The 21,555-nt window shown below is 34.8% G+C and overlaps 1 protein-coding gene across 2 annotated transcripts; it reads left to right on the plus strand.

The window, feature by feature from the left end:
* The first annotated feature begins 10,715 nt into the window (after positions 1-10,715).
* LOC123884133 (histone deacetylase 5-like) lies at positions 10,716-17,069 on the plus strand. 2 transcript variants are annotated; one of them, XM_045933146.1, is made up of 15 exons: positions 10,784-10,834; positions 10,871-11,118; positions 11,193-11,391; positions 11,906-12,052; positions 12,165-12,277; positions 12,541-12,752; positions 12,874-12,938; positions 13,310-13,480; positions 13,669-13,752; positions 14,215-14,332; positions 15,388-15,509; positions 15,922-16,115; positions 16,214-16,343; positions 16,456-16,520; positions 16,616-17,069. In XM_045933146.1, exons 2-15 carry the CDS (start codon positions 10,952-10,954, stop codon positions 16,776-16,778), a joined length of 1,950 nt encoding a protein of 649 aa, XP_045789102.1. In that variant the 5' UTR covers positions 10,784-10,834; positions 10,871-10,951; the 3' UTR covers positions 16,779-17,069. The 2 variants fall into 2 exon arrangements, with proteins under 2 accessions (XP_045789101.1, XP_045789102.1); XM_045933145.1 differs by having other exon boundaries at positions 10,716-11,118.
* Positions 17,070-21,555: the final 4,486 nt, after the last annotated feature.

Raw genomic sequence — 21,555 nt, forward strand, 5'->3', positions numbered from 1 at the left:
CTTTTTGGGCCAGTTAACACTGCTTCAATCAATGGAAAGAAGTATGGATTAGTAATTGTTGATGATTACAGTAGATGGACTTGGGTAAAATTCCTAAGATCAAAAGATGAAGCTTATGATGAGTTTAGCATCTTCTGCAAACAAATTCAAAATGAAAAAGGCTACACTATTTTAAAAGTTAGAAGTGATCATGGTGGAGAATTTGAAAATGAACCTTTTGAAAACTTTTGTGAAAAATATGGCATTCTGCATGAATTCTCTTCTCCTAGAACTCCTCAACAAAATGGGGTTGTAGAAAGGAAGAATAGAACTCTGCAAGAAATGGCCAGAACCATGATGCATGAAACAAATGTAGCAAAGTTTTTATGGGCAGAAGCTGTAAACACAGCATGTTATGTTCAAAATAGAATCTATATCAGATCTAAGTTGAACAAAACTGCTTATGAATTGTTCAAAGGAAGAAAACCTGATATTTCTTATTTTCATCAGTTTGGATGTACATGTTACATCTTAAACAACAAAGTCCATCTAAAGAAATTTGATGCTAGAGGTTATAAGGGTATCTTTATAGGATACTCTGAACGCTCAAAAGCATACAGACTGTATATTTCTGAAACACACACTGTGGAAGAAAGTATGCATGTCAAATTTGATGACAAAGAGCCTGACCAAGTGTCAGAGCTTGTGGAAGGTTTGTCTAGATTTCAGGTATCAGAGGATCAATATTCAGATATTCCAAACTACTCAGAACATCCATTCTCTGAAGTACCTCTGAACACAATAGTTCCTACAGACTCTGAACAACCAAGAACAGAAGCATCTGCTGAACCTGATGTTGATGAGTCTGAAGATGATGAGCCCCCAAGAAATACTTTCAAATACAAGTCATCACATCCAGAGGAACTGATATTAGGCAACAAGGATAGTCCAAGAAAGACAAGATCTCAACTGAGAAATGAGGAATCATTAGTTGGTCTTATCTCAATGATGGAACCTTCAAAGATTGATGAAGCTCTGAAGGATGATGCTTGGATTGTAGCAATGCAAGAAGAGCTGAATCAATTCCAAAGGAATGATGTATGGACTCTAGTGCCTAAACCTTCACACAAGAACATTATTGGAACAAAATGGGTATTCAGAAACAAGCTGAATGAACAAGGTGAAGTGGTAAGAAACAAGGCTAGATTGGTTGCACAAGGTTATAGTCAACAAGAGGGGATTGACTATACTGAAACCTTTGCACCAGTTGCTAGACTTGAAGCTATCAGGTTACTTCTATCTTATGCTGTTAATCATGGAATAACCTTATATCAGATGGATGTTAAAAGCGCTTTCTTAAATGGTTTTATTTCTGAAGAAGTGTATGTTAAGCAACCTCCTGGTTTTGAAGATGTCTCAAACCCAGAACATGTTTTTAAACTGAAGAAATCACTGTATGGTCTGAAACAAGCTCCAAGAGCTTGGTATGACAGACTCAGTAATTTCCTTCTTGAAAAAGGTTTTGAGAAAGGAAAGGTTGACTGCACACTCTTTAGAAAGACAACCAAAGAAGACATTTTAATCATTCAAATTTATGTTGATGATATTATTTTTGGTTCAACTAATGCTGCTTTGTGCAAGAATTTTTCTAAGATAATGCAGGATGAATTTGAAATGAGCATGATGGGAGAGTTGAAGTTCTTTCTTGGAATCCAAATCAATCAGAAGAAGGAAGGAACTTATGTTCATCAATCAAAATACACTAAAGAACTTCTGAAGAAATTCAATTTAGATGACTGCAAGATAATGAATACTCCTATGCATCCAACTACCAACATGGGCAAGTCAGATGATGAAGGAAAAGTAGATCAAAAGGTCTACAGAGGTATGATTGGTTCCTTACTCTATCTGACAGCCTCTAGACCAGATATTTTATTCACTGTTTGCTTATGTGCAAGATTCCAGTCAGATCCTAGAGAATCTCATCTTACAGCTGTAAAGAGAATCTTTAGGTATCTGAAAGGAACAACTAATCTTGGACTTCTTTATAAGAAATCCAATGATTATGTGCTGAATGGATTCTGTGATGCTGACTATGCTGGAGATAAAATTGAAAGAAAATCCACAAGTGGCAATTGTCAATTTGTTGGTGAAAACCTTATCTCCTGGGCTAGTAAGAGACAAACTACTATAGCTTTGTCTACAGCAGAAGCAGAATACATTTCAGCAGCTAAGTGTTGCACACAACTACTCTGGTTAAAATATCAGTTAGAAGATTATCAGGTAAGCAGTAACAATATTCCTTTATATTGTGATAATACTGCAGCCATTCATTTATCTAAAAATCCTATTCTACACTCTAGAGCCAAACATATTGAAATCAAACACCATTTTATCAGAGATTATGTTCAGAGAGGCATTATAGATATTAAGTTTGTTGATACTGAAAATCAATGGGCTGACATATTTACTAAAGCCTTATCTGTTGAAAGATTTGATTTTATAAAGAAACATCTGAACATGTTTTCAATCTCTGAATGAAAATTTTTTTTTGGCACTTAAAGTGTAAGAGGTTATGTATATCAGAACTTATGATTCAGAACATCTGAAACACAAGCTCTGAAGTACTTAACTCTGATAGAGAATTTTAAATAACTCAGAGGCTCTGAACTATTTAAGTGGGAAACGTTTAGTATTCACTGCTGAACAGTTGTCCATTAAAATAGCAGTTACCGAGTAAATTTCTGCACGTGGTCTACGTGTGTCAGGTAGTGGGTGGTTAATGATGATTTTTGGTATTCAACTTTCTGTCAATTAGCGTAACTTCCCAAATTTGCTATTTTCGTGTTAACTGTGCTCATTTAAATAAACTTACACAATACACTTGCACACTATTCACTTTCACAACCTACACTTTCATATTCTCTCTAAACCTCCAACACAAACTTTCTTTCTCTCTCGTTAGTCTTTCCAAACCTCACCCTAATCTCCAACAATGGCTGGTGCTTCGTCTTCTTCTTCAAAAAGGATTCCACCGTTCATATTCAAGAACCTTCAGATTGTTGGGAACGAGATGGAATTCCCAGAATCTGAACTTACTTTTCTTTCAGAGAAGATGGTTGATTTCGATGGTCTACAAGCTAATGGGTTTGATGTTAAAAAGTACTTTATCGCTCAGGGATGGGATAAGTACTTCGACATGCTTAATGGTCCCATTTATCCAGATTTGTTGAAGAAATTTTGGATGAAAGCAAAAGTATTTGATAAGCATGAAGCTAAGAAGGAAGAGCTTGCTGCTATTGAGAGGAATCCTAGTCTGAAGGGTAAAACTAGGAAGGAAATGGGTTTGCTGGATTATACAGGTGTACAGATTAGGTCAAATATCTGTGGGATGAACATGGCAATCTCGCCTATCCATCTCAATGCTCTTCTTGGTCTACCTAACTCTGGGATAGAGTTAGATGTGTTTGAAAAGGATACAAGATACAGGGATGATCTTCTGCATCTCATTTGCACAGATTTCTCTTTAAAAGGGAAAGTAAAGGGTTTGACTGATGAATGTAGAGTTCTCTTCAAGATCATCCTAGCAGCTATCAGTCCAAGGGTTGGTGGGACTGATACAATCTCCTGGACTCATCGTCATCTGCTGTATTTTCTTCTGACTGAAAAGAAGGTTAATCTTGGAGATTATTTCTTTGAACGTATTTGTGAAGCCATTTTTGCAAGTAAATCTCAGAGGAAAACTACTATAGTTTATCCTAGGCTGTTGTCTGACCTTCTGCATCAAGGTCATGTTGTTCAGAACTTGAGGAAATTCCACCCTGAATTGGTTGAGAAGAGGTTCTATCCAGAAATTCTGAATGCTAACTTTCTGTCCAAGATGCGTTTGATTGCATCTAAGCCTGTTGCTCCCCCACAAGAATTCACTGTTAGGCTTGAGGATCGTCTGTATGTCGCAGGCTACCCACTTATATCTGAAGCTGATGCTGAGCATGTAATTCAAGGCTACTTGGAAGTGCTCAGAGAAGAAGGATTTGTTGTTGATAGAAGTATGATTCCTCCTGCTCCTGTCAATATGTATAAGTCTAAGAGGAAACCAAAGAGGAAAGCTGATTCTCAGGATGAGCAAGCTAAGCCAGATCTTCTTGCTCAGAAGAAGGTTAAGGTTGAGCAATCTATGGCTGAACAGAGAACTAAGAGAAAGCATGAAGAATCTGCAAACAAGGCTGCTGAAGGAGCTTCCAAAAAGCCTATTGTTATTGAGGAAGATAGTTCAGACAGTTCATCTGAAGGATCTACGTCAGAAGATGAGACTGAATCTGATGAAGAGACTCTTGTTACTCGTTTGAGGAAAAGACCTGCTCCTACTCCTAAAGATAAAGGTAAGTCTTCTAAGTATGTTTTTAATGAAAATGAGATTGGATTAGGTTACACCAAACCTCTCAAAACCATTTTACCAACCTCTGATAATCCAACCTCTGATAACCCCCTATCTGAACTCGAAAAACATCTAAGTCCAGACCCTCTTAACAATCAAACTTTCACCCAGAAGCCTTCATCATCTCCCAAACCTACATCACCTCCCAGACCTACATCACCTCAACCTGAACCTCACCCTGACATTCCACCATCTGAACCTCAACCAGATATTCCACATTCTGAACCAACCTCTCCTATCAAACAACCTTCTGCACACAAATCTCCTGAACCAACCCCTGAACAATTTGCTCCTGAACCAAACCCTGAACATAAATCTCCTGAACCATCTCCTGAACATGTTCACCCTGAATCCACTTCTGACATCTCATCATCTGAACCAACCCCTGAACCCCATCCTAACCCAAGTGCTGAACATGCTTCTCCTGAGCGTATTCACACTTGTGCTCCCAAGCCTTCAGAAGAAGAAGTTGTGATTATTGACAACCCTACTTCTGAAATACCTACTCTCTCTACCATTCCCAATCCTTCACCCTCATCATCCAACACTTTTAGAAATCTATCCACTCAATTTCATGAAGACTTGCTTAGATTATCTACAATAAAGGACAGGTTCTTAGTTTGTCCTTCTGATGTGGACCTCGAAGTATCAAGCATTAAGGCAAGGATTTGCAATGCTTTGGATGTTGCTGCTGCAAAGGTTAAGGCTGTTATTGGTAAGCGGGATCTGGAAGGTATAAGCTTCATAAGGAACAATCTGGCTAGGGCTGAGTTGAAAAGGTTAACGCCATTCAATCATGAAGAGCATGAGCGTGCTAAGCTTGTCGCTATAGCTGCTGCTGTGAGGCGTATGTCTGAATTCAAAGATTGCTGGGTTGATTCTACTCTTCTGCAACGTCTTGAGGATCAACGGATTGAGAATGAACGTCTAGCTGAAGCTGCTGCCAGACTTGCTGAAGAAACTTCTGAGTTACACCAAGAGGATGCTACAGATGATGTGCTTGCTTCTCAGGATCAAGAGGATGTGCTGATGATAGACTATCCAGAGGAAGGTGAACCCTATGATAAAGGCAAGGCACCTTTGGTTGAAGAACCAGAACCTGTGATTGAAGATCAAGCTCCTGCTGTGGCAGATCAGTTGCAGATATTTCAAGAAGCCCTGAGGGAACAGCAAGAAGGTCTCGAACGCCAGAGAGTTGCTCAAGAGACATTGGAAACCAAGGTGGATGGTTTAGTTTCCAATGTGGGATCTTTGAATGACAAATTCGACCAACTCTTAGCCCTTCTTAAGAAACCCTAGGATTCTCTGCACATGTTTTATGCTTTCTTTCCTAATTTTCTTTTTATCCTCTGAACAATTTTCTTTTAAGTTATGTTTGATTTTTTATTATTATGTGGTTTGTTATATGTTTTGTTTGTTTTGCTTTGTTAAATTAGAACATAAGAACAACAAGATGCTTTCTAAAAACGAAAATTTTTATTAATGATCTGATAATGTGGAGTACATTGATAACAAGAAAAAGAAAAAGACAACCTAATCCTAATCAGATGGATAAAACTCAGAAGAAATCTCCGATTTCTCCTCAGCATCCTCTGATGATATTTCAATGGGATCTGGGTTTTGCTCTTGTTCTTCTTCTTCTTGTTCCTCTTCTGGGACATAGCTAGCCAAGAACTCCACATAGTCAGCATCATCTTCATTCTCTTCAGCTTCAGAGTCTGATGAGATGATTATTATTTCAGCATCTTGTGGTTTCTTGTTATCTTTCTTATCCTTCTCTTCGTCCTCGCGTTTCTCTTCGTTCTTCTTTCTCTTAAACTCTGCGATGCGTAGACTAAATCTTTTCATTATTCCTACTTTCTCTTGCTTCACTTGTTTCTTCCTGTTTTTATGTGAAGCAGGCATGTTAACTCGTTCACCTTTTTATAAACCCTTGAGCGCGTTGGTTTTTGTTTTTGAAATTAATTCACCTTTGTAACAACCACTCTTTCTTCTTTGACTGTCTTGGTTATATAACTTTGTTTTACTTTTTGATAATGACAAAAGGGGGAGTAGTTACGCATTAATTGATATATTCCAAAACTGAAACCACGCCTTTTATCTCGCTTTTATCTGTTAAATTAAAAGTTGTTACTTTTAAGTTGTTTTACGTATTTCAAGGTGGAGACTAAGTTAGTTGAAACTGAAATAAATTTCATAAGTAAGGATAAGTTAAGAGTGCAATTTTAACTTAGCCTTATGAGACTTAGGGGGAGAGCTTGCAAACCTCTCACTCTGAAGAAAGATATGAAATTTGTTTTATTTCAAAACATCTTAATCTTATACTAAATTAAAATATCATGGATAAAACATAAAGTTCAGACTTTATGGAGTATCAATCTTAGGGGGAGCTTGCAAACCTCATAAACCTAAGAGAAACATGATAAGTTAATTTAACAACAATTGTCAATTAATACTTATGTTTGTCATCATCAAAAAGGGGGAGATTGTTGGAACAAAATTGATTTAAAAATGTTTGCCCCTAAATCTATAAAGGTTTTGATGATAACAAAGTATTAATAAACAATTGGAAGGACTAAAAATTTATTTTAAGTGCGCAGATATAAGCATCATATAAGCTCTGAGTGAAGTTCAGAGGATGTGAACTCAGAAGTTCACAAGCGCTCAGAAGATGTTGGACTTCAGAGGTTACAACGTTCAGAGGATGAAGACTTCAGAAGTTCCTGTCTGTCTACAAGCTTCATCAAACTCTGAAGATCTCTTTGAAAGCTGTGAAGATTCTCTTTGCCAGTCAACTCTTCTACCAATGGAGAAAAGGACCTTTCAAGCCTGATCAGTTCAGCTACCTCTGTTTTGTCTGTCCTATCTTGAGAACGTGGGTCTTCAGTTTTGTTAGCTGAATAAGGAAAGTCCACTCTGCAGTAGTCAAAGTAACTGAAACTCTTTCTTAGTTTTGGATACAACCAAACTGCATCAAGACAGACTGCTTGAAGACAAAAGGTTATCAACTCCAACGGCTCCTTTTGCAACGACTCTTTTCTAGTGGTATATATACTAGAAGGATCAGCTGCAACTAATAATTAATTATCAAGATTTGAACGTGCGCTGAACAAACTCTGAACTCTGTGATATACAAGCTCTGAACCATCTGTCAAGTGTTTTTGCACTTTAGCCAAATACTCTGTACTATTTGTATTTGCTCTCTTTAGGTTCATCTAAGAGCACTTGTATATTTTTATATACTTTATTGTTACGTGTGTAACTTAAGCTTGTGTGCTTAAGTGTGAGACTTAAGCTTGTGAGCTTAAGTGTGAAGTCTTAAGCTTGTGTGCTTGAGCATTGTTGAGAAGTCTCTTGCTTGTGTGCTTGAGCAGGTGTAATCTTGTGTGATTATAGTGAACTCCCTTGGAAGTGCAAGGGGACTGGACTACTCTCGTTTTGTGAGAGGAACCAGTATAAACTGCTTGTGTGTTTTTACTCTCTCTCTCTCTTGTTATTATTTGTGTTATTTATCCGCTGCGAACGTAGCTGAGTTAAGAACTTGAAAAAGTTTTAACTTAGCTAAAACACAATTCAACCCCCCCCCCTTCTTGTGTTTTCACACCTTCAAGGATGCCGAGGAGGACTGTATCTCGGGGATGCGAGTGGAGGTGTTATAAGTGACATCGAAGAATGGATTTTGAGGGGCAAGTGCTCCTTCATCACTTTCTGGAATGCACCCGAGAGTGTCAATTGGATGAGGATGATGATCAATATAATGTTTTGAAGAAAGAGAATGGAAGACATGTATTTATTAAAGAGGACGTTCAAAAAAATGTTGATTTATCGCCCGCAACTCGTAGGGCTAACGCTTGTTCACCTATTGCACCAGCTGTATTCTCAAATGTAATGTACTTGGCAGTAAAATTTTGACCAAAGGTGGCTGCATGCACATTTTCATCAATAATCAAAACAGTAATTCAAGCAATAATTATCTATTAATATTTTTGTCTCTCCTCTATTAATATAAGGGAAAACACTGAGATAATTAACAGTTAACTTACTGACTGTGGCAGTTTCCGGCATTGAGAGTCATTGCTTCTGGTTCTTGTTTCCGGTGATTCGTATAATTTATCTCATATTATATATACGCATAGAAACACGTGCGCACACACGCGGACGCACGCATGCATGCATCAATAAACAATTAAAATTTGTAACTTAATTATAAAATAAAAATATACTAAAGATCATATCATTAACTTTTAATCCCGAATATTCATCGTATAACATATTAACAATTGGATGAGGAGGATGCCGAAGACTATATCTCGGGGATGCGAGTGGAGGTGATGTGTTATAAGTGACATTGAAGAATAGATTTTGAGGGGCAAGTGCTCCTTCATCACTTCCCTCCAATGCACCCAAGAGAGTCAATTGGATGAGGAGGAGGATGATCAATATAATGTTTTGAATAAAGAGAAGGAAAGACATTATGGCAAATTTTTATCTACCCATCCCACAAAATTAGGTAACTTGACCCATCCTAATTGTCAAACATAGATAGATGTGTGTATTTTATTATTGTGTCATTATTACTATTAGATTAGATTAGATAAGCTTAACTGTGACGGAGCCTACAAGGATTCTTTGGGTTTAGCTGGTTGTGGTGGACTCTTTCGAAATTCAGATGGCAGATGGATTAAAGGATACTCGCGCAAAATAGGAACTTATGACGCTCTTTCCGCTGAAATGTGGAGAATGTACTTGGGAATGCAACTTGGTTGGAGACAAGGTTTCTGCCATCTTCAGGTGGAAAGTGACTCAAAAAGTCTGGTTGATATGATCACGGGGAAAGTTAAATTCAATGGTAATCTGCCTATCTTGGTGCGTCGTATACAAGAGCTTTTAAAGTTGGATTGGCAGGCGCAATTCAATCATACTCGGCGAGAGGGAAATAGAAGTGCTGATTGGCTGGCTAATTTCAGCTTTTCTCTGAATTCTTTTAATATTCATGTTATGGAGACTCCTCCAAATGAGGTTTCGAGTCTTCTTTTTGATGACTTTTCTGGGGCTTGCATGCCTAGAAGTTTTCATGTAACTCTATAGTTCATTTCTTTTTGTGCGTTAGCCCTCTTTTACTACAAAAAAAAAGAGATTAGATTAGATAATTGCATTTTTATCCATTAAGTGTGAGTTTTATCATTTCCAATTCAATTAGCCAATTAAATGCCTACCGTTTTACCTTCTTTACATCGATTTCTGACCGTTTAATTTTAATCAGCCGGTCCACAATAAAAGGATATTCTGGTTTTGAAAATATATGTAGTTTTAATAAAAAAATTGTAGAATGTATGATCGAAATCAGACGGCCAGGAAGCCCTGACTGCAGGACTCTACCCATGCATGTTGCTACCACTTCTACTAGTCATAGCACAAAATGAATATGACCTAGAATCAAGATGGACATTTCATAGAAACATACGTTGTGGGTGGGTTATGTTGAGAGCTTGTGGCCTCATTTGTATCTTGGGATTTGCTTTCTAGTTTCTATTAATTGAATGCTTCTTTGATTGTAAAAAAGAATATGGATGATTGTTATAGGATACAATATTTTTTTAAAAAGTAGTTAAAATATATATTAAAAAAATTAGTGAATTATTGTCATAATCAAATATTATAATCACTTTTGTTATTAAAAGATTAGTGGATTACTATTATCATTTGTAGATTAGTAAATTGCGGTAATTTTTTTTTTTTTTTTTTTGTGAAATAAAAAAGTTTTTATTTAAATTTTAAACCTTAAAATTATTATTTTTTTCATCCATTTCTCTTTCTTTTTGATCAAAAATGAAGAATTCTTTTAAATATTAAAAATTTATAAAATCTTTTGAAATGTAAAAAATTTCTGTTATCAATACAATATATAAAGAGGATACATGAGTTTTGGTACGAGTTTTTCATAATATCAACAATACCCTTGATTTTTTTAGTAGCAACAAAAATAATTTATTGATGTTTTCTCTTCCCACCTCCCGTGAATCTTTTATACCCAATATTCCAATTTTACCCTTGCAGAAAAATTCGGTTCGCAGAAACCGAATTATTACTAGTGCAAATTCAGAGTAAATTTCGGTTTTTAGAAACCGAAATTTATTTTCAAGCAAAAAAAAAAAACTTCAGTTTCTACGAACCAAAATTTTTTCAAAGACAAAATAAAAAATTCAGGAGATAAAAGATTCACATGGTGCAAAAAGAGAAAACATCTAATTTATTAACAAACTGATCATATATATTTTTACTTATATAGAGTTAAAACGAAAAGATTTTTTTAGGGACTAGTAGTGTGACGTCCAACTAGAAAGCCAAATCTCCAAACCCCAATCGTATATGATCCAGAAACCAGAGTCATAAAAACAGTCCCCCCCAAATTTCAGCACTCAAGGGAGGGAAAAACTCATTCTGTACTTTACTACTCTACCGCTAAGCTAAAACCCTATTTCCCTCTTCAAAATTCAAATTCATCACTTCACGATTCGCTTCTACTTTTCATCGATGTCGTCTAAGAAGGATAAAATCGCCTCTCAACAACGACGCGTCGGTTTACTCTACGACAACAGAATGTGTAAGCATTTCAATCCAGACGATAATCGCCATCCCGAAACTCCTAATCGCATTAAGGCTATTTGGGATAAACTTCAAACCACCGGCATTACCGATCGGTAATAACAATTACTATCTCTAATTTCCTTTTGTTTTTTCATATTTTCTGAATCCATGTTTTGTGTTTGATTAGTTGTGTGATTTTGGATGCTGTTGATGCTGAAGATAAACATATATTAGCTGTGCATTCCAAAAAACATGTGGATCAAATCAAGAATATTAGCAATAAAAGTTTTAATTACAGGCGCAACCTTGCAGCTAGACTTAATTCAATATACTTCAACGAAGGCTCGACTAAATCGGCTTATCTTGCTGCTGGTTCAGCAATAGAGGTCTTGTTTTAACCGGTTTATTTACATTTTACAGCTAATATGTTATTAATTGCATGTTTTAAGTATTTTTCATTGATCATGTTGTTGATTCTACTACCTCCGGTACTTAATATAAGAGAACATTTACTTTTTAGTTACATCGAGTAACCAATGTATTTAGCCTATATTATAGGTCACATACATTTGTTACTCAGTCTATCTAAAAACCACACGAGTTTTTGATGTCCAAGATTATTGGAAAGTTTAGCGGCGTTTTTCAGCTGTAGTTTTGCTTGCATAAAAAGGAATTGGAGGGAATATGGATTTCTCTTACTTTGTTTGATCATTACATGTTTGAATGACCTAGTAGTAGTTTGGTTATAGGTATAGCCGTATAGGTTATGGTAGAAAATGCATCCTCTTCTTTTGTGATGATAACCCTCCCTAAATCTCAAGATTAATTTGGTAAAAACGAGTCGGTATTTTATTCATAGAAAAACTACATGAACCTAGCTGAAGATGTTTTTACGAACAGGTTGCTAAGAGAGTGGCTAGCAAGGAATTGAATTCTGCTGCTGCTATTATTAGGCCTCCAGGTCATCATGCAGAGCCAGATGAAGCTATGGGATTTTGTCTGTTCAACAATGTTGCAATTGCTGCATCTTATCTCTTAAATGAAAATGTAAGTAATGCAAAATCTACAATCAATTCCTGTATTTATTAAGAGTTTCGAGCCTTTGGTCGGTCAGTTATTTTATTGCCCTTTATTTATGGTTTTTCCGTGTGAATGACAGCCAGAATTTGGTGTAAAGAAAATTTTAATTGTGGACTGGGATGTCCATCATGGAAATGGTACTCAAAAAATGTTCTGGACTGATTCTCGAGTATTATTCTTCTCCGTTCACAGGTGTGTCAATTATTCTTGTGCATTTTCTGATTTTGTTTACTGTTGGGAATCTTGTATTTGCTTTTTAGTACTCATAAATGTCTATAAACTAGTTGGTATACCATAATAGTTATTGCAATTCTGCTAGTTAATGCAATAAAGTTGATTGCTAGATTGTTTCTTCCTTTTAAATTGGAAAATTATGGATTTACGATGAATATGTTTCGATGTTCTATCACTTTAGCTGTCGAACCCTAGTCATATCAACTTTCCTATTCATACAGGCATGAACATGGGAGTTTTTATCCAGCTGATGATAATGGATTTTATAACATGATTGGAGAAGGAGCTGGTGCTGGATACAATATAAATGTGCCATGGGAGAATGGGAGATGTGGTGATGCAGACTACTTTGCAGTGTGGGACCACATCTTACTCCCTGTTGCCAAAAAATTTAAGCCAGACATAATTTTAGTTTCTGCTGGATTTGATGCAGGTGAATGGCTGCATAATTTAGAGTTTTTTTAATGGGTTGCCTTGAGCTTGTGTCAATTGATGTGATAATTTTATTGATTTCTTAAAGTATAACTAAGTAATTATTTTTTTTTGTGTAACAGCTGTTGGAGACCCTTTAGGTGGATGCCGTGTCACACCATTTGGTTTTTCCCTTATGTTGAAAAAGGTTGCTTTTTAAAAACTGACTGTTCTTGCATGCTACTTCCACGTGTTTATTGTAATGCTGGTATGCTATTTGCTTGTTAAAACTAAAATTATGAAGTGTATTGTGATATAAATAATGATATTTAATATTAGGTGTGTTCGTGTTGTATTGATATTTTATGTTCTGTTGTGATTGGTATATTATTTGTTTTCAATTGTGTTTTTTTCCCTCAAGAGTTTTAAATTTTGAAAGCACTATGAAATGCTTAATATGCTTTATATATATGTATGTAAGTTTCTGTTGATGAATTTAGCTTAAGGTAGGATTGTATAGACTGTGAAAGCACAATGATGTGTTGTATTGATATAATGTTTTTTACATTTATATTTCAGTTGATGGATTTAGCTGAAGGTAGGGTTGTACTGGTTTTAGAAGGAGGGTATAATCTTGATTCCATTGCCAAATCGATGCATGCTTGTTTGGAAGTTTTACTTGAAGACAAGCCTCTTGTGGGATCTTCAGAGGCCTATCCATTTGAGTCTACATGGCGTGTGATCCAAGCGGTAATAACATGTGGCCCTCTTTTATGGGGGAATTATTTACTTTTTCCTTGGGGAGTTTGGGGTGGGTCACTTTTTATTTCTTCCATACCAGTTTTAGATGGGACTTAAGTAGCCTTAGATGTAAATGAGATTCCTATTTTTGTTTTTGGTACACAGCCAGTCGTTTTAGTGTTATGCATGGTTTCCAGGTTCGCAAGGAGTTGAGTCCCTTTTGGCCTACACTTGCATCTGAATTGCCACAAGAATTAATTAGCCAAGTGGCAGATCCTCCGGTAATGGATTTCCATGATTTTTATTTTTCAACAATTAATTCTTATATTGTGGTATTGTATTTATGCTGTGTAAATCGCTTTAAAAGTTGTGTGCAAGATTATAAGTATAAATAATGCTAATCAAATTATATTGAAGTAATACTATGCTTAACTCACAGTCATCTTTTTTTTTTCTTTTTTTTTTCTCACTTCTTTTTGGGGCCAAATGTTGTAAAGTTGTTGTCTTTTTTCATGTATAGATTCTAACTATATACAATTTTGGATTTTCTATAATCTATGTTAGAATATAGTGATAGGGTAATAATAAATCATGTATGTATCATTTGTTAATGTTTCTAGAGGGACATAAATTCCAGACTTTTTTAGCTTCATTTGTTTTTCTTTTTCTTGCGTCCTTCGCTTGTGTATTTGTTTTCATCCTTTGTTTGGGCAAGGATTCTCACTTTAAATCTGTCTTTGCAGCATACTCTTGTCTCAAGTTCTGACTCTGAAGATGGCGAAGCTCCACCCAGATTAAAAACTATTGCAGAGCTCCTTGAGGAGGTCATGAAACCACTTTCCAACCTCAATGTTTATGCAGGTAACACCCTATATAACATTTAAAATTTGCTACACTTTGGATGTTTAACACTCAACTCCGGGAGAGAGTGAGGTAGCTAGAATGAATCACTTTGGATGTATATATATAAAAAACAAGGGCTAGACAAGTGGTAGTTATAGTGTTCTCTTTGAAGAAACAAGTGAGAGTTTCCTTCGGATCACTAGCGAGTTCCCCCGATTGGATATACTTCATAATTGGTCGCATAAAATTTCCCTTGAGTTCCTCTGCCTCAAGGGCAGTCTTGCTCAAACGGCAGTATCAATGCTGAGAGTGGCGAGAGTCTCTTGGATCAATAATCTATTTTTTCCCAGGGATCTCACCTGCCAAATTGGACAGGATACCGAACAGTTTGTTTCGTTCTCGGGGATATATTGTACCTCGACTTTAGTTAACTTGCTCATTTTTTCTTTGACCAAAGCTAAATACCTTTGCAAGAGTTGGTCCCTGGCTTGGTATTCCGTCCCTTGATTTGTGAGACCATGAGCTGTGAATCCATTTGTGGCTTGACTTCTTGCGCTCCCAGTTCTTCAGCCATGGTTAGGCCGGCTGCACATGCCTCATATTTGGCTTGGTTATTCGAAGTGGGTAATAAGAATCTTAGGGCTACTTCAACTATCAACCCTTCCTCGTTCTCGAGGAGTAATTCTGCTCTGCTCCCTTTTGGGTTTTAGTATCCATCAACATTATTGCCCTTCACTCATTGAGGAAATCCATTTTACTTTTTTGAGAATCTGATCATTATCCACCAACAAAAACTAGGCGTGGAATAATGCTTACATTTCTCGGTCTGTCTAAGGTATTTACAGTCTTTCCTCGGCTGTAATTTGGCATGAAAGGCTGCAGGTCTCAACAGAATCCCTTGATTTGCAGAGGCAGTTATAAATTGCTAACCGTTGCCTTAAACTAGGTTGAATCACGTGATTTGTTAATGCTTAACATGGAATTACGTATCAATTGATTTTGTACAGTTCAATAGCTATATGAGATAGTAGTCAGAAACTTATTGATAACTTGAAGCTCTGTGCTTGATCCAGATGAAGAGAATGCTGCGTCTTGTTCGTGGCGATCTGAATTGTCAAATGTTTACTTATGGTATGCTTCATATGGTTCAAACATGTGGAGGCCAAGATTTGATTGCTACGTAGCAGGCGGGCAGGTAATGCATCATGCAAATCAAGTTGTTTATCTTATCTTCTATTATAAATTTAAACGACAATACAGCTATGAAACAAATGTTTATATTTCATTCATTTGAATCATTAATCAACATTTAAATTATTTATTGTTATACCAAAGTCAAATTTTAGAAGGCTTTTTTTATCTCTGTTAGCCTTTGCCACTTTTTCATAAAAGATGTCAAATTGATGCCTGTTAAGGAAAGGGTTAGGCTTGCCCAGAATTTTTTTTTTGTTCTTTGATTTTCAAATATAATTATTTATTAGTTGCTCAAATTATAAAGAATTTGCAACATGCCACCTTTCATTTCTTGCTTCCATGCTTTCTTTTTCTACTGCTTTGTTTTTTCTGTTTTATGCTACATTTTTATCAAGATCCAAAATGATATGCAGGTGGAAGGTCTGCAGAAGCCGTGTTCTGGTTCAGTGAACAAAACTCTTCCGAATGAGATCCTTTGGAAGACTTTCCCTTGTCATATATTTTTTGGTCGTGATTCCTCACGTTCATGGGGTCCTGGCGGTGTTGCGTTTCTTAATCCTGAGAAAAACTCTCAGCACAAGACCCACATGTGCATGTACAAGATTTCGTAAGTAAATCCGTCTGAACGTTAAAATCTGCTCTTATTTGTATATAACCTTTCTCTTTCAAAGATCATGACATTATTGGGATCCTCATTTGTTACAGGCTAGAGCAGTTCAATGATATTTTACTTCAGGAAAATGGTTTAAGCCTTGATGCGGGCTCTTCTTTATTTGATATGACTACTCTGAATGCCATCTCTAACAAGGAGTTCAGTTCTCGGGAGGTTGTCAAGGTATATATTCCTCATTCCTACAAATTTTCTGAGTGATTATTTCCTCGTTTACTTAATCAAGTGTTACCATCTGCTGACTTGGTCATGAATTCTTTCTGACATTGTCGCGCAGGATGGTTGGTATGGTCATGTTGTCTACTTAGGAAAGGAGAACGACATTCCTATAATTACTATGACGTGAGTAACTAATTATAGGTTCCAATTGTGATATTTTGCTGACTTATTCTCGGTCCATATTTTTACGGTATTCATGTTTATATTAACTTAACCAGGTGTTCGCCTCTTGATATTGAGGGCTTCAAATCTGGGAAGCTACCATTGCGTGCGCCTAATAAATCGTACGCCAATACCTTGATAAAAGGGTTGGTAGAGGGAGAACAGTTCTCAGAGGCTGAAGCCATTGTTTACATAGATGCTGCTGCTAAATCACTTTGATTTGCATATACTTTCTTCTTAAACAGTCCAGTGGTTCGTATTTTGTGTAGATAGCAAGATCCTATTGTAGTGCTTCAAGGCTCTACATATTTTGCGTAGTTTCGTATATACCGGTTGCTATTATTTGCTACAATGTTGATGCTTGCATTTCATATACATCAATCTATGTTTAAATGGATTGCATGTATGCATATTTTGTAAATGTTGACATTTGGTCCTGACTAGAATATTGAATTTGAGAACAGGATAATTATCTAAACTTAAGGGTATGTTTGTTTCACGATTTTAAAATTTATTCTTGGGATTAGTTTTCTTAGGAATCCTATTATCAGGAATATTATTTTCACAAATGTGTTTGGTTAATTCTTAATTTTCTAAGTAACCTATTTTTAGTTAGGCAAATGCTAAATAGTGCCCCTAGGGCACTCTTTAAGCCCTTAAATAGTAAGTTTTTTTATAGAATTTTTGTGAAAATACGTAAAGTCAACGCATTAGAAATTGGTGTGTTTAATTTTTTGAATAAAAAGTTTCTTTTAATGGAATGCTTAAAGAGTGCCCCGGGGGCACTCGTTAGCAAGACCCTTTTAGTTATTGGTCATTCTGTTTTACTCGTGGGAATTAAAAATTCACCCTGCAAAAGTAGTTATTGGTCGTTGTGTTTTATTCTTGATAATCGTACCACCCAATGGTGAATCTAACACGCGTGTCCCATTAGAGTCGCACTACTTTAAAGCAATTCAATTATTTTTGGTAAAATATATTTTCATCCTTACTTTTATATTGAGTTTTGGTTTTCGTCCCTATATTTTAAAATCAATCTTTTTGGTCTTCATTTAATTTTCAGTTTTGATTTTAGTCCCAAATGTTAAGCCAACTAACAGTTGACTAACGAAAATTTACGTGGCGTCAACACGTTGGATTCCATTGACATGTAGCATCCTACGTGGACTGCCATGTCATTATTTAATTTTTTATAAATATTTTTTTAAATTTTTTTTTTGCCAATAATAAAAAGGAAAAAACTTAGGTATAGTTTCATAGATGCTGTACATACTGTTCCTCACATAAAATGTAAAATAACTGCCAAAACTATTTTGCGGGACCCACCTATTCAACAACTTTGGGTTTGTTTTTTGTACGGCACACTATAAACAGTTTTTAAAGAACAGTATGTAAGTTTTCTCCTAATAAAAATTGTTTCTTTTATTTTTAAAAAATGGAATTATTTAATCAATATTTTTACTATTATTTTTTATTTTTAATCTTTTTTTATTAAATCTTTTTTTTAAGAAAAAAATAAGCAATGTTTGTTTTAAATCTTTAAAATAAAAAATAAAAAAAACTGACGTGGCAGTCTAGGTAGGATGCCACGTGTCAACAAATTCCAACGTGGCAACGCCATGTGGGTTTTAGTTAGTCAATTGTTAATTGACTTAACATTTGGAACTAAAACCAAAATTGGAAATTAATTGAGGACTAAAAAGAGTGATTTTAAAGTATAGGAACGAAAATCAAAATTCAATATAAAAGTAGGGACTAAACATATTTTACCCATTATTTTTTACTTCAATAATGCAACTCTAAAAAACTAAAATTGAGTCCCACAATTTTACCTCATATTATATATAAAAAAAATTACCTCATAATCATTGAAAAGGAAACAAAAAAACAAAAAGGATAACAAAATATACTATTATTCAATAACACCCGGGGAATTAACAAAATATACATATTAGCCGTTTTAATATTCATTTATGGAACAAAAGTATTATCCCCAATGCAACTTTGTTGTAGTGTCTCTTTGCACGCATAGAATTTGAAGAGTATGACCCAAATTGGATCTCCATAATAAGGGATAGTGACAATGCTTTTAAGGCGAGGTCTAATGTGAACAAGTGCAATAGGTCTTGTATTGTGCATAAGTATTATTTACCATTAGATTATGTAGTCTCATTAGATTTTATGGTGTTCCTTCCACACTAAATTATTTTTCATCTGCTTCCCATCCTCTTACGACCCAAATCTGGCACCATTCCTGCAACAATTCATCGGCAAAAATCCATTCCGGCATCCCTCTGATCCATCAACAACTCAGATCATCTGACGTCGCCTCTGCAACAACTCATCGGAAAAAATACACTTCGACATTCCTCCACCGATGACCCAAATCTGCATCGTTCTTGTAACAACACTTAGTGGAAGACTACAAATCTACAACATTGACGGTGGATCTCTAGAAAATGAATTACGAGAAGTTTGCTAGCATAGGCCAAGATCTCTTGTTTAAAACTTAGAAATTCAAACTGGAACTAACAAGGTTAAATCCATGTTATGTCTAATAAGGTTAAACTGGAACTAATTATTTTTTCATCCTTGCTCATTTTGACAATGCAAGATCTGGCCACTTGTATGATAAATTGCTTCGTATACCACCGAGAGAGAGGGTTGGGTGGGTGGTCGGTGTAGTGGAGCTACAGGGATTGGAATTTGTGAGGGAAAGGGTAAATGATTCTGTGTGGAAGGTCCCCTTGAAAATCTAATAAACCCGTTCTAATCCAATGGTAATTAAAGGTCGTGCACCGTGAAAGACATGTATCACTGATTCATATTAGACAAAGCCTGCTTTTAAAGGTACCATTAGGATTTGAATATCTCGGAATATTTAGCACAAGTTTATTGCATCAAATCAATCAATATTCAACAAATTATCTTCTTTTTTAAAAAACTTTCAATCAATATTATGCTTGCATAATCTTTCTCATTTGTACTGAATTCTATTCAAACTATTGGAATTCCTACTTTGAGACTTGATTCTACTGGGTCGTCCCTAGAATATATTCATCGGTTACAATCCGGGGATTGTAACTTCAACCATTCTTGTAATGTCATTATTACTAAGCAATTTAGTCAATAAAAAAACTAAACAAATAACAATTATCAATGATACTTCTCATCTTATTTTTTCTATATTCTTTCTATAATTTTTTATTGATTAAATTTTCTATAATCTTTTTATTGTTTTTGCTTTGTTCCTATTTTTATGCATAAATTTATAAATTTATATGTAATCTTTTTTGTTGTATTCATCTTATTCTTTACTAGCGGGCCAGGCAAGCGCGTTCCGCGCCTGCCTGTGTCTAACTTATGTAAAAAAAAAAAATAAGGCTTAAATGCACTTTTGATCCCCCTATTTTCAAAAAAATGAAGTTTTGATCCCCCTATTTTAAAAACCAACTTTTTAGTCCCCCAATTTTAATTTTTTTTTAGTTTTGATCCCCTATTCCATTTTAAGGCTAATTTTGTTGATGTGGCATTGTCACTAATGCATATCAGCGTCCACATGGACAAAATTAATATTCATGTCATTATTTGTTTTTAATTCAATAAAACTTATTTTATAAAATAATTTAATTAAACCTAAGAAAGTTCATTAAAATAAAAAATCCACCTCTAATTTATTAAACCTAAGAAAAAACAAACAATCACAACATGGACATGATCCTCTTTGATTCATATCAAACAATTGCATATTGAAAGCAAGTTTTGTGTTTCAAGAACCTTCAACTTTCATCATCATCCAACTTTATATAAAACCAATCTAGAATTAAACTTCAAACTTAAAACAATTTTTGGGTTTTCATTCAAACTCATCCAAAGTCATAGATAGTTTAAAGAGTATGAGTAATTTCTATTGAAACACAAAATCATCTTTAATTTCTTTTCGTTTTTAAAAATCCAAAAATTGTTGAGTTTGAACAGAAACCATAGGATTAGTGAAATCCATAAGGAATGATTCTCTCCGACGGTGAATAAAATTCTAGTAGTTGAAGGTTTGATAATTAGGGTTTCAAATTTCATATTTTATAAGATTTAACAATTATTATTTCAGTTGAATATATAATTCTAACAATTAAAATATTTTATAAATAAAATGTTATTGAATTTAAAAATATATAATAATGACATGGATATTAAATTTGTCCATATGAATGTTGCCACATCATTAGTTACAAGGCCACATCAACAAAATTAACCCCAAAATAGGATGGGGGATCAAAACTCAAAAAAAATGAAAATAGGGGGACTAAAAAGTTGGTTTTTAAAATAGGGGGACCAAAACTTCATTTTTTTGAAAATAGGGGGACCAAAAGTGCATTTAAGCCAAAAAATAATAATCTTATGTTATTGTGAGATTGTTAATAAAAAAAAATTGTTGCTACTGAAAAAATCAAGGGTATTGTTTGTATTATTGTTAAGTGGTATTTCAAATTATAGTGAAGGGCAAAATGGACCCAAAAAAAGCCAGCTCAAACTCCCATATCCCCTTTATATAATGTTTTTTAAAATAAATAACTTTTTCTATCATTAAAAACATTATAATAACCAAGAATTATTTATCGAAATTGTCAAAAATATAAAATTTGATATTTTTTGAATTTTTATTCCTTATATTAGTCAATATTGTATTTTTTTAATCAAAAATTTTAAAAAAATAGTGAATTGCTTATAAACAGTGAAATTGTGATTTTTCTTGTAATATTATTATCTCTAAAATATAATAATCGGCTTAATTCATAAAAATAATCATTAATTTATCAATTTAATGACTTAATGTACCGATACATTCGAATTATTCCGATGTACCGTAGAAGCTCTCATAAAATAATCACTAATTTATTAATTAATCAATCTAATGTACCGGTACATTGAAATTTTTCATATGTACGGTAGAAATAATGAGAAATAATGAGAAAGTGAAATTGATATTGAAAGTTGG

This window comes from Trifolium pratense, linkage group LG5 (assembly GCF_020283565.1).
Source record: "Trifolium pratense cultivar HEN17-A07 linkage group LG5, ARS_RC_1.1, whole genome shotgun sequence".
NCBI classification, from domain to species: Eukaryota; Viridiplantae; Streptophyta; class Magnoliopsida; order Fabales; family Fabaceae; genus Trifolium; species Trifolium pratense.